General features: G+C 40.1%; 1 protein-coding gene across 4 annotated transcripts in view; it reads right to left on the bottom strand.

Moving 5' to 3' along the window:
- Nucleotides 1-981: 981 nt before the first annotated feature.
- Nucleotides 982-13,410, bottom strand: part of LOC134227186 (major facilitator superfamily domain-containing protein 8-like) — a 75,323-nt gene continuing 62,894 nt past the window's right edge. For 3 of the 4 annotated variants that reach the window (XM_062708507.1, XM_062708510.1, XM_062708508.1), the window contains exon 3: nt 982-1,778. In XM_062708507.1, the coding sequence (XP_062564491.1) occupies nt 1,097-1,778 (682 nt within the window). In that variant the 3' untranslated portion in view covers nt 982-1,096. Of the gene's footprint in view, nt 1,779-3,003; nt 3,660-13,410 lie in introns of all 4 variants that reach the window. The other variant, XM_062708509.1, reaches the window with a different exon arrangement.

Below are 13,410 nucleotides of genomic sequence, written 5' to 3'. Positions count from 1 at the left end.
AGTTTTACGCGGAGAGATGCAATTAACGTCGAAACTACCTATGATCGCATATTAGTCCCATATGAAAACATCAAATGAGGAACAAACATCAAGCCTACTTGTCCCATCTTGAAAACGACCGCATATGAGTCCCATTGCCAAAGAAAAGGAACTCATATACCATCATAGGCCATTACTAAACGAAATTTTGCGGTGTACGGTAAAGCAAATTTACCTACTTAAATAAGAGTGTCCCTAAAAAAATAGTAGTTGTCACATTTGAGTTGCCACATCCTATCCCATAGGTTGAGGATAAGTGCCAAAAAAATAAGTGACAAATAAATATTTTGACCATTTCAATTTCAATAGGCAGCAATAGGGCAGGAATCCCCGTCGAGTGCAACTTCTTGTGAGCAAATCGGTCGAGTATAAACGAGTGTCAGAAAAACGAGACTTTTTTACGCGTTATAGCGGAAAAAAAATGTTTTTTGCTTACAACTTTTGGCCCCATACCTAGTCCGATCTGATTAATTTTCAATAGGAAAAAATGAAAAAGGATTCCCCGTCGATTGATAGGAAATCGGTGAAGGATATGTTTCTGAAAAATGGTGAGACTTTTTGAGCACATACACACATACATAAACATGCGCAATGCGCATGCTTTGGGCAACTTTAGCCTTAGCACCCCGTTGTATATCATGTTCCACAGCCTGCAAAGTGATTACCGTTAGAGGGCACGACATACCCTCGGTGCGGACTCTAAAACATCCGGGAGTGATGATTTCCATTGCCAATGATGCATAATTGTCAATAAAGAGGAAATTCAACAAATTTTAAAAAACCTCTAACGGGGAAAGCTTTTTACTTTCATAGAAGAAATTATGCGAAATTCAACGGGTAAATGGAAAAGTAGGTTAAGTTTGATATCCATAAGCAGTGGATTAGAACAAATGGCTATTTATATTGTTCGTGGTACTGTCATCCCAATAATCTCAACGTAAATTAAACTTCCGGTTAAATTATACTAATCTAACTCACAACGAAACAATTATAAAAATCTTTATTACTTATTTCATAAGTACAGATCACAGCTACATTTTCTCGTGGAAATTCCCTACTATTGTACAATATTTTTCGAATTAAGCACTTTGAGTTCCTCGGCCATCTCCGGTGGCACCACTGGCTTGGCAGGCTGTAAAGTATTTCGGTAAACCCACATCCAGATGAACACCAATCCAGCCAAAACCGACCCGGCTCCAAAGGTCCAGTACGTTCCGAACAGCACATAAAGCGTGACCGATCCGGGTCCTAAAATGCGAGCCGCACTACCCGCGCACGTCAGCAAAGCCATCCACGTGCCTTGTGGTCGCGGGCCCAGTAGTTTCGAGAACACAGCCTGACTCAGTGTCGTGCCGATTGAGAACGATACGCAAAGCAGCGTGTAGGAGATCGTGAACTGTACTTTGCTGATCGGAGGTATCCGCTGGCACCACTCTTGAGTCAGGGGGCAACCGGATGCGACGGTGGTGGAATTGTGGAGTTCGGTCAAATTACCCACCTCGGTGACTGATGTGATCGGTTCCGACCCGAACGGAATCAGCATCAGTTGGCTGAGGAAGAGGGCAAACATGGCTCCGTAGACGAGGACGTTCGATTCGCCGAAACGCTTGCATAATGGATCCAACAGCAGGAAGAGAACACAGGAAATGAGAGCACCAACTGTCATCAGGATTCCCAAGTAGAAGAGAGATTCTTCGTTGGTCCAGCCAAATTGATCCAAGGCTATTGGGGAGAGGAGGCTGCAATGAAGAGTATAATGGAAACGATTAAATTTTAAATAATACACGAAAAAGCAATTTATTTGTTGCAACAAATGTTCAAAAAGAAGATAGCTCGTAAAGTAAAAGTAAATTCAATTGAGCAAAAACTAATTACAAAGTCAGTTTGGTTTTTCCATAGGAAAAAAAATATCTCTTAACGAAAAATACAGAAAATTTCCATAGATAAATTTAATCCGGGTTTGGTTCCAAAGAGAAATAAAAAATAATCGTGTCATATCTTTCGAAAAAGTTTTAGAATTGTAATAGCTAGTGATATTTTATAGCATGAGAACTACAAAATATTCCTTCAGATATCTCAGCAGTAGAGTTACGGATGGTGTTCCCGGCAGAGTCCCATTCCCGAAACAGCCTTAAAAACAAACAGGAACAGGCTTTTATACAAAAAATAGAAACATTATTTTGCCAAAACTTCTCTGTATTCTCGTGTGCTTACTTGAGAATTGTCTATGTAGCTAGTTGAGGTGTGTCGAAGCGCAATAGGCTGCCGGGAAAACCTTTTTAATTTTCAACGAAATAATGTTTATTTTCAGGTGGCAAACAACTAAACAACTAAAGGAAACTGTTATTTTAGGGGAGTGTGAGATAGAAAAAGAGCTTCAATCAAAAATAGACGTAGTTCTACCTAGTTATCAATCGGACTGATACAATTCATTTGAAATTTGTGTGAATGATGACATCAAGTCCATGAGCTCGACGTTCAATATGTCACTGATACAAACATTTGAGTCGCTCAATCCCAAAGGCAATTTTTACTTGAAAAATGTCGTTGTTTCTCGGAAATCCCCACATCACCACGATAGATCAGATCATCTATGTCATTATGATGCAAACACCTAGCAGAAGCACACGGATATCTTTGAAAGCATCGTAACTTGACCTCTAAAAATATTCACATCAGCCCTGTCGTTACTAATCGTGCGCAGCCCAACATTCGTGAAGTGCGAAATTTAGCGCACTATCGGGTGCTATTTGCATAACTTTCCGGAGCTAACTGAACTGCCCATTTAGCTCGTTCAATAAAACTAACACAACATATCAGAGAACAAAGCAATAATAATTTACGCGCAAATAAATCAATTACAGAAATATGTTTGAATGGGTCGTTATTCTAATTGATTCTCATATCCTCCACTCGCGATACTGTCAATTCATTTGGCGCCAAACTATTCCCGATGTTACTTACGCTTGAAACGCCACATATAACAACATCAGCAGTGAAAACGAAACTATCGTTTGGGTGATAGCGAAATACTGCAGCTGCATCGACTTCCACGTTTCCTTCGCATTGGCTGCACCTTGGCTCTTCATTGCTTCCTTGACGGCAATGGGACTGTCTCTAAATATGTACGGCATCAGAAGCACCATATTGAACACTCCCAGTATCACGCAGACCCATCCAGCCGACGAGTACATGTTTATTCGGAACCAGCCGAAAACTGAGAACCCCTGCTCTCCCAGGGCGGAAAAGACCGACTGAAACGTGGGCCCAATCATTAGACCTATGCTTTGAGCCAGCGACATGTATGAGATGGTTTTGGTTCGTTCCGAGACTCGTGTCGCGGCGGAAATGTACGCTCGACAGATCGTCACCGCTGATGTGCCGACACCGACCAGGCCTCGTGCCACCAAAAGAATGTACCTCCGGTGCCTTTCGAATTCATCGGTGAGCGAGTACAGTATGTTTCCCACAATAAAAACTCCAACCAGCAGGATCAGCGGCGCTCGAACCGACGTCAGCTTGTTTGTCCACCATCCGAAGAACGGACTGAAAAACATCTGCCCTACCGGAGGCACCGCAAATACGTATGCCAGGAACACTTTATTCGCCCCTGGGTCGAGCTGTAATCGTAATTATGGTGTCAGATTTGGGTCTGCAATTGATGCACAGAGTTTTCTGAGGTCCAGATTCGTGAACTTTTATACTTTACATGTGATTTATATATTATGGCAATATGGATTCAGATTCATCATTTTCATTTCCTTTCTTACATGTAAAAAAAACTTCAACACTTCTAGGTGGGTATCAATTGAAAAATAACCCACTATTCTTCTTCTTCTTCTTATTGGCATTACATCCCCACACTGTGACAGAGCCGCCTCGCAGCTTAGCGTTCATTAAGGACTTCTACAGTTATTAACTGCGAGGTTTCAAAGCCAAGTTACCATTTTTGCATTCGTATATCATGAGGCTAACACGATGATACTTTTATGCCCAGGGAAGTCGAGACAATTTCCAATCCGAAAATTGTCTAGACCGGCACCGGGAATCGAACCCAGCCACCCACAGCATGGTCTTGCTTTGTAGCCGCGCGTCTTACCGCACGGCTAAGGAGGGCCCCCAACTCTATTAAGGAAAGAAAAAAAATAGTGATTGGTTCAAAAATATACACGAATCAATTTTTCTGTAATTTGAGTACATCTGCTAAAGGTATTTTTATTAATTTTATTTATTTAGCTCACATCTATACAGATAACACTGAATCTAAGTCGCTTTGCAGCCTAGTTTTCATTAGGCGCTATCGCAGTATGGAAAGACCGTAATACCTTATTGTTTTTGCAATGTTAAATCGAGCGGCGATTCAAACAGATGAAGCGGAACGTGCACGATTTTTTGGTCGATGAGTCCGGTCAGTTTGATTTAAATCGTGCTTGAATTTCAAGATGTTGAGGTTTTCCCCCTTGAGTAACCATGAACATCTCTGAATCTCAGTAACTGTTGTTAAGCAAGAGTCTATAACACATGTGCTAAGATCTGCTTGATGAGTTCATACTATTTCATCAATTCCCATCACTGGATTTTAAATTTATAGATACGTATTTAATTTATTTGGAGCTTCACATTGAAGCCTGGACGGCGGAAATGAGGGTACGTTAGTGCCACCAATCAAGCCGTCAAAAATAGCAACCAATCTGGCATGTGCAGCCAGAATGTCGGCTCAACATCTTGTTTTTAATCCATAACTTTAGCCCTAGTTGATATAATGATGACTTTTTGTATGCCAATGAAAAGCTAAACAAACAACCTTTATACTAGCAAAGAAATAAAACTGATTTCGTTGATTTAAAAAACTTTATTGATTATTTTGAAAATATTTTTTTTTGGACATTTCAAATTTTTAATTCGACTGGGTCACTTTTGAAAACCCGGCTAATAATGGAGAAGAATGAATGAAAACAGTCCAGTTTTAAAGGAAAAAAAAATATTGTGTATGGATGAAAGCCAACTTCGGAGCACACCAACACGTCATTCTCCAACAAGACGGAGCACCGTGTCATACCTCAAAAGGACTCAAGCGTGGCTGAAGGAAATCATGGAATTTTGGCCAAAGGACATTTGGCCTCCTAGCAGACCGGACTTGAATCCTTTGGATTACTCAACATGGGCATATGTTCAGGCTAATGCCTGTGAACATTCTCACCCCAGTGTTGGCGCCCTGAAAGCTTGCATTACCAAGGCATGGAACTCGATGACTGACTCATGCATTCAAAACGTATGTTCTCGATTCCGTCCCCTTTTGGAAAAAGTGATCGAGAAAAATGGTGGACATATTGAAAGGCACGAAAAGCTTAATAAACGAACTCCTAAATAAAATTATGTTTTTTTATTATTCCTTGAAAAAAACTTACTTGGAACTGAGGTATGGATTTTTGCATTTTTATGGGACATACTGTACACGAAAAAAAACCTCATGATCATGACAATAAAATCATGAAATTACAAAAATTTTCAGTTCATGAAATCATGATTATTGTTCCTGATTTCAGGAAACTCATTCATGGCACTCTACAATGCTCATCAGTCTATAAAATGCACAACCAGTTACACTTCGATTGTTCCGTCCCCAAGAAGCATGGACTCGTAAGGCTAACTGGAAATTATTTTTTCATGTATCCTGTGAAACTTTATAATATTCATTGTAGTATTAAAATGTTGAACAGATATTTGAAAATATTTGCCGAGCAAAACTAATTAAGTAAATCGTTTCGGGAATGTTTAATTTGTTATTTATTGGAAAAAACGACTTTTGAATAACACCGATGCCAAATATTTTCAAACCATACCCGATAACACAACTAGACAATAATAGTCATATTATATGATTCTTGATTGTAATCATACAAAGGAAGTGATGGGAGATACTCTTTTTTCCCACCTTTTTGCCCAAAATTCCCTATGAAATGAAATACTTCAATGATTCTGAGCTAGGAAATGATGTATGTTATAATATTAAACTTCTAGACGTGTCGTTTTGACAAGAGTCCGGCATTGCATTGTTAATTTGAGACTGAACGTGCCTTTTTGTAGTTTGACCAACACTAAGCCACGAATAATTGATTTCTCGATTTGTTTTCTTTTTTGGAAACATATATTCATAGAAAAGTTACCAGCGGATCTTCAAGGCATTTATAAAATATTGCATTTTTAAGGAATTGTGGAATAAATATAATTTTTAGAACAATTGGGGCAAAACGGCTATCTCAAATTGGTCTAACCAGCATAAAACCCCGCGCAATCGATTGATCGCGCTTTTAACCTTCAGGAAAAATATATTTAGTGAAGAAATATCAGCGCCAGTTTGAGGCATAGCAGAAATATTGTGATTGTCAAGGGAATCGGGGGAAAATGGGCACTTTGAAGTCTGACCAGCACGAAAACCTGCGCAATCGATTCATCGCACTTCTTCCCTTTAGGAAACATATACTTTCTGGAAATTTGGCAGCGTCAGCTGGAGTAAGCGAATTTCGAGCCTTTTGCTTTTAAAAATTCCCATTGTGGCATGTTTTTTAAATTTTTTTGTAAAATTTTTGAATAGTTGACTCATGCGGGATCAAGTGTCACCATATTGATGCAACAACTTATATTACGAACAGATCCTGAAATTGTGATGAGAAGTTGACATTTTTATAAGTACAGAACATTAAGCATATTTATGGCTTTGTGCTGTTAAAAAATGAAAACATTCGGTCAAAAACACACTAACCTTCCTGCAGAATAAAGACGGTTGTCAATCTAAAAAACACACCACATGACGATCATTTGAGCAGCGGTCCACAACCTGGGGTACATGTACCCCTGGAGGTACCTCCGCATATCCCAGGGGGTACCTCGGATAAAAATGCGTAATGGCGGATGTATTACAATAAAAAAAACTTATTGTTGAAGTTTTCTATTAAAGAGGTTCGGAAGCTTCATTTCAAGAGGCTCGGAAGCCTCCTTTCAAGAGACTCAGAAGCCTCATTTCAAGAGGCTCGGAAGCCTCCTTTCAAAAGGCTCGGAAGCCTCCTTTCAAGAGGCTCGTAAGCCTCCTTTCGTGAGGCTGGGGAGCCTCCTTTCAAGAGGCTCGAAAGCCTCCTTTCAAGAGGCTCGGAAGCCTCCTTTCAAGAGGCTCGGAAGCCTCCTTTCAAAAGACTCGGAAGCCTCCTTTCAAGAGGCTCGGAAGCCTCCTTTCAAGAGGCTCGGAAGCCTCCTTTCAAGAGGCTCGGAAGCCTCCTTTCAAGAGGCTCGGAAGCCTCCTTTCAAAAGGGTTGAAAGCCTCCTTTCAAGAGGCTCGGAAACCTTTTTCAAAAGGTTTGAAAGCCTCCTAATAAGAGGTTCGGAAGCCTCCTAACAAGAGGTTCGGAAGCCTCCTTTCAAGATGTTCAGAAGCCTGCTATCAAGAGGCTCGGAAGCCTCATTTCAAGAAGCTCAGAAGCCTAATTTTAAGAGGTTCAGAAGTCTCATTTCAAAAGGCTCGAAAACCTTATTTTAAGATGCTCGGAACCCTTATTTCAAGGGGCTCGGAAGCCTACTTTCAAGAGGCTTGGAAGCCTTTTTTCAATTCTTTTAAGAGGCTCAGAAGCCTCCCTTCAAGTCGATCGGAAGTCTCCAAAAATCCTCAAAGTCTTGTAAGAAGCTTGATGTATAAAGGTTCCCCCAAACACGCGACGCGATTCTATCGCTTGGCGACAGCAATTCTGTCGCCATTGGTATGGAAGCGTAAATAGAAAATTGCCTGCAGCGACCCAACGATAGAATCGCGCCGACTAGTTGTCGCCGTCGCGGCGATGAAATCGCTTAGGTCTGGAGGAGCCTTAAACTTGCATAAATTTGAATTGGAAAGTTTCACGGAATATAAAAAATATCAAGCAACTTTAGGGCCCTCCTTAGCCGTGCGGTACGACGCGCGGCTACAAAGCAGGACCATGCTGAAGGTGGCTGGATTCGATTCCTGGTCCGGTCAAGAAAATGTTCGGTTTGGAAATTCGCTGGGCATAAAAGTATCATCGTGTTAGCCTCATGATATACGAATACAAAAATGGTAACTTGGCTTAGAAACCTCGCAGTTAATAACTGTGGAGCACTAAGCTGCGAGGCGGCAATGTCCCAGTGGGGGATGTAATGCCAATGAAGAAGAAGAAGAAGCAACTTTTTGGAGAGCCATAAATAGTAGACAAAAATAGGGGGTACCTCAATAAAAGCATAAGTTCGAAGAGGTACCTATCAATAAAAATGTCGAGAACCGCTGGTCTAAAGCAGCGGTTTTCAACCTGGGGTACACATACTCCTGGGGGTACCTTTGCTAGACTCTGGGGGTACCTGAGTCAAAAATACATAATTATGGATGGTGTATCATAATTGCAAAAAGAACTAATTTTCGAAGACTTGTTTTTCTCAAGTAGGTAAACGGAATTATATTTGACGGACGATTTTTTCGGAATCCAAATTTTGCTCCATCTCGCGTTTTCAAATGCACCACTTTGAATACTGAAGCAAAATATAAAAGATGACAGTTATTCGTTGCTTGTTTATCAATATTGGTGCTTCCGAAAACGCGAGGTAGAATTTATTTGAATTCTGGACAGTTTCACTCTAACTAATGCTATTTTTATCTCTTCGATCTTAAGATGTTACTATTAGATAGATCTAATTCTATTTTTTTTCTGTTGAGTACATTTGTTGTCCTGAATAAATAGCACAATCGCAAAAAAATCCATAAAATTGCGCTCAGCTGCATATATTACGTATGATGAGTTATACATAATTTCTATTTCGCTATTGGCAAGCGCTAGTTCTGTTCAGTATGGTTTGGGACAGATTCTATAACATGCAGCAAGCACGTCTTTATGGGTCTCCAGTAGCCTTGCGAGCAAAGGCGTAGGATTGCCAATCCGGAGATGGCGAGTTCGATTCTCGGTCCGGTCTAGGTTGTTTTCGGGTGGGAAACATTCTTGACTCCCAGGGCATAGAGTATTGTACTTATTTGTATCCCTTTGTAGTTACCACAAAAGATACACACTCATGCAATGGCGGACATAAAAAAGAAGACAGAAAAGCTTTCAGTTAATAAATGAGGAAATGCGAATAGAATACTAAAAGGAAAAGTAGACCAAGTTTCAGATGGAATGTAGAGTCATTGAAGAAGAAGAAGTCGTACTTATGGGTAACAAAAAAGGGAACTACTGATGGGGTTTCTGTTGACAAATCTCTAATTTTGACATACTACTGAAAAGTATTGCAACGCCAGTTTTTTTTATCAATTTAAACATTGACGGTAACATGATTGATGGATTTCAAAATGTCCATAGTAGCCCCGGAGTTCATAGAGGCCATACAATAATTACGTAATTACGTACAAGGGTCTCCCTCTCTTGCACTTTATACGAAAAAGAGAAGGGCAGGAGTTCGAGCACCGGAGTAAAAAGTAGCTATCCTTCGGTATATTATTGAGATTCATTGTTATTCCTTTCCGGAAGAAGTCATGGTCAAACTTTTTTTTGTATGATAAAATACCAACGACGGCGATTGAGATCGAGTCAAGACACACAGGAACTAAACTGCCGCTAACCGCAAGTCGAGCGCATCCGTACATGGGCTTCCATATACAGATGTGCTCGACTTGCGGTTAGCGGCAGTAAAGGCAAGGCTTACTACTCAACCAAACCATTGGAAACCTTCATTTTATAGCTCCAGTGTCAATATTTGTTTAGCTACATTGTTGACATTCTTTAGTCATAAGTAAGCCAAGTCCCGTGGAAGGCCGCGTACACGATGGCTTTTTACATTTGAAGAGGACCTGAGGGCGCTCAATATTCAGGTTCATCGAAGAGCTGTAGCCCATCAAGTATCAAGTATCAAGTAAGTAAGCCAAGTCCAAACCGGGACTCGTTTCGAAATCAGTGAGCTTCAGCATTATCTGCTTTGTAGCAATCCACCATGTTTCTTAGTTACCATCCAAAGAGTCCTAATTTTCAAAAGTTCTACACACTTTAAATACAATTTTCTGATACATTTACACAAAACGGGCCTCTTTTAGAACAGCACTGAGATGAGCAAGAGTAACACAGTCACAAAAATGGCTCAAGTGATGTTATTCCAGCTCGGAGCTCAATATTTCTTACAGTATTACATTCCTCATAAAACCAGGAATCTGTACATACGTACTTGATGGGCTCCGGGTTTTCTACTAAATATTATCTTCGCTTGACGTTCTTCCGGCATACGAACAACGTGACCAGCCCACCGTAGTCTGTCGTGTTGAATAAGCTTAATAATATCCAGCCCTTTATACACCTGGTACAACTCGTGATTCATACGACGCCGTCAGATACCGTTCTCCTGTTCACCGCCGAGTATTATCCGCAGCATCTTACGCTCAAGCACTCTGAAAGCTCTCCGATAAGCCTCCTTCAACGTCCATGTTTCATGGCCGTATAAAGCCACCGGAAGAATCAAATGTACATACGTACATATGTTAAAAAGAACCGCTAACACGACCATACACGATAGGCAATTTCGTGGCTGTCTCATCTATGTGTTGTTCTAATGATTGAAGTTCAATCATGTTAATGGTTTTAAGCGTGTATCAAAAACTTCTAGACCTAGCAATATATTTTTCTTTCCGAGCATTTCAATCGGAATTCTAAAGTTTTAATCAGGATCCAATATGCTCAAAATATTTTACATAATTACCAACGCTGTTTCAAAGCCAAGTTTCCAAGCACCATTCAGGCCGATTTGGTTGCAGCAACTCAAATGTAACTAAATTTGGTTGCATATGGGTCACAGAAATATTTGTGCAACATGTGTGCTGCCTGGGAAAGCATTAGTGTTACGATTTTTTTTATCAAGCTTTAGGAAATTGATACAAAACAACTTGAAGGCATCTCATTTCAATATGAAATATATAAACGTTACCAAGATTGAAAATTTCTAAGTCAAAGTACGTAACTCCTCGATTTTCTGTCGAAAGTCCGAATTTTTAGAAAATTTAATCGGATTGAATTGTGCGGGTTGAAAGAATCCAAGTGAAATGCGGCTAACAATTTCTTCCAAGAAAATAAAAAAATGTACGAGTGGGTACCTCAAACTATGTCAAAGGTCTTAAGAGATACCACCCAAGAAAAAGGTTGAGAATCGCTGGTATAAGGTACACTGACGCCATCGAATTTTCTTTACTCACCACGCTTGTGATTCCGTTACCGACGCTAACATTCTGCCGTAGTCAAGCGATAATGGCAAGGGGGAAATATGCCCTAGTAAGCGAAGGCTGCGAGAAGAATATTGAAGAAACTTCGTCTCGGTTCGACTTTCTCGTGTTGGAAATGGTAGTTCTGAAAAGAACCGATTTATTTTCTATAATTGGCACTTCCAAACACTTAAGGTGACAAATCTGAAGTCAATATCTGGCAAGAAACTTTCACTTGACGTCATGAATTGTCTTCTACCCACTAGTGGTTGTACTTTGGAGATAATCCTCTAAAATCAAGTTTCTTCCGAATACAATGCTGGTCGGGAAATGATCCAACTTATTTCCAATAATGACCCGTAACTTACGTCAATCTGATGTCCGTGTTTGAGATGCATAATTGGATTGCTTGGTTCTGACGTTTTCACTGAGTTTGAAAAAAAAATGAAATTCTCAATAGTTGATCCTCATGAGTAACAATTTATAAAAAAAAAGTGCTGGAGAGTTCCTATTCGATTTATGAGAAAATCTCGAAAATCAGTCAAAAAATAAAGGCGCCATTAGTGTGTGAAATCTTGCCTTGACTGGTGTTAGTTGATTGATTGGGAAAATTCCGAGATTATTTGATCACAAAGTAGGATCGGGCTCGTCGCTTTAACGTCTTTGAAGTTATTTTCATTTATCATAAGACGAGTTCTCAGTTTTCACTTTGCACTCGTCGCATCAAGACGTAGTTGCAGCCGGTACTCGCTATGATATATAGCAGTTGGAACTTTTCTACAGCCTATTGTTAGAGTATCAACAAGCAGAATAGCATTTTGTTCTCGACGGTCGTGCTTGCTTGATTTCTGTTGCTCATAAGACTAGACGTGACGTGACTAGAGGCAAGCATCGAAATGAATGAAATGATGATCGAGAACACAGTAAAATTTTATTTCCCAGCGGTAGCGCCTCGGCCATCCTGGTTGGATATTGCTGGATTCGTGAAGCAGCTGGATCCTAATGTTCCGAATATGGAAACAGTGTATAAGATGGGAACGGAAAGAAGTCTGTGTATAAAATACAAACCAGCGGCAGCAATGGAGGAAGCACTGAAGCGAAATTTGGAACTTGTGAAGTTTAAGTATTCCGATGGAAAAACAATCGATATCGATATATATATGGTACAATGCAGGAATGAATGCTGAATATGTAAGAGTTTTTGATGTTACAGCGGAGGTGATGGATGAATTTCTATCTTCGGTGTTTTCGATATACGGAAAAGTTGAACGTTTAGTTCGCGAAAAGTTTCCGTCGGATTCAGGCCTTGGTCACATGTTTACTGGTGTGAGAGGTCTCTACATGGAAATTGAGGAAGATATTCCTCCTACTGTGAATATCCTTCGTTGGAAGGGAAAAGTGTTTTATGATGGGCTTAAAAACAAATGTTTTTTGTGTCATTCGGATGGGCACAAGAGGACTGCTTGCCCCCAGCGTTAATTGAAAAACAATAATGAAAGAAGGTTACAAAACGGCAAAACATTAAGTACGTATGCTGAAATTGTAAGCGAAGTTCAATCGGTCTCCGTGGAACCCACAATGATAGAAGTCTTGGAAGAAGAAATAATTGAAGTGGAACAACAAGAAATACAAGATGTTGCAACGGAAAAGGTGACAAACATAGGAAAACAATTGAAAGAAGGCGAAGTGGTTTATAGAAATGAATACGAGAAGAACCTGGCAGAAAATTGGGCGAAGAATGAAGCGGAGAAACGGAAGCGGCAAGAAGAATATCGGAAACAAGAAAAATCAATGCAGAGACGTTACAGAGAAGATGTAGAAACAAAGAGAGCACTGGAAAAAATATGGAACACACGGAACAAACAGGGGCAGTCGCCAGGAAAAATTCAAACGAGATTCATCATGTCAGCGTCACGCAGCAACAGTGAATGACCATGTACTACAATCACCTCCAAAGAAGAACACTCGGAAACAGTGATTTTTTGGTTTATTATTAATATTTAAGTAGTTTCCATTGTAAAATGGTACAGAAATACGGCTCCGTTATGCCAAAGTGCGTTTGAGCCTACAAAATAAATAACAAATAAAAAAAATAGACGATAAACTTTAACAGACACGTATTTCGACCTCAACAGTAAAGCCGT

The sequence above is a fragment of the Armigeres subalbatus genome, chromosome 3 (genome assembly GCF_024139115.2).
Source record: "Armigeres subalbatus isolate Guangzhou_Male chromosome 3, GZ_Asu_2, whole genome shotgun sequence".
NCBI lineage: Eukaryota > Metazoa > Arthropoda > Insecta > Diptera > Culicidae > Armigeres > Armigeres subalbatus.
This window is presented reverse-complemented; position numbering and strand designations above follow the sequence as displayed.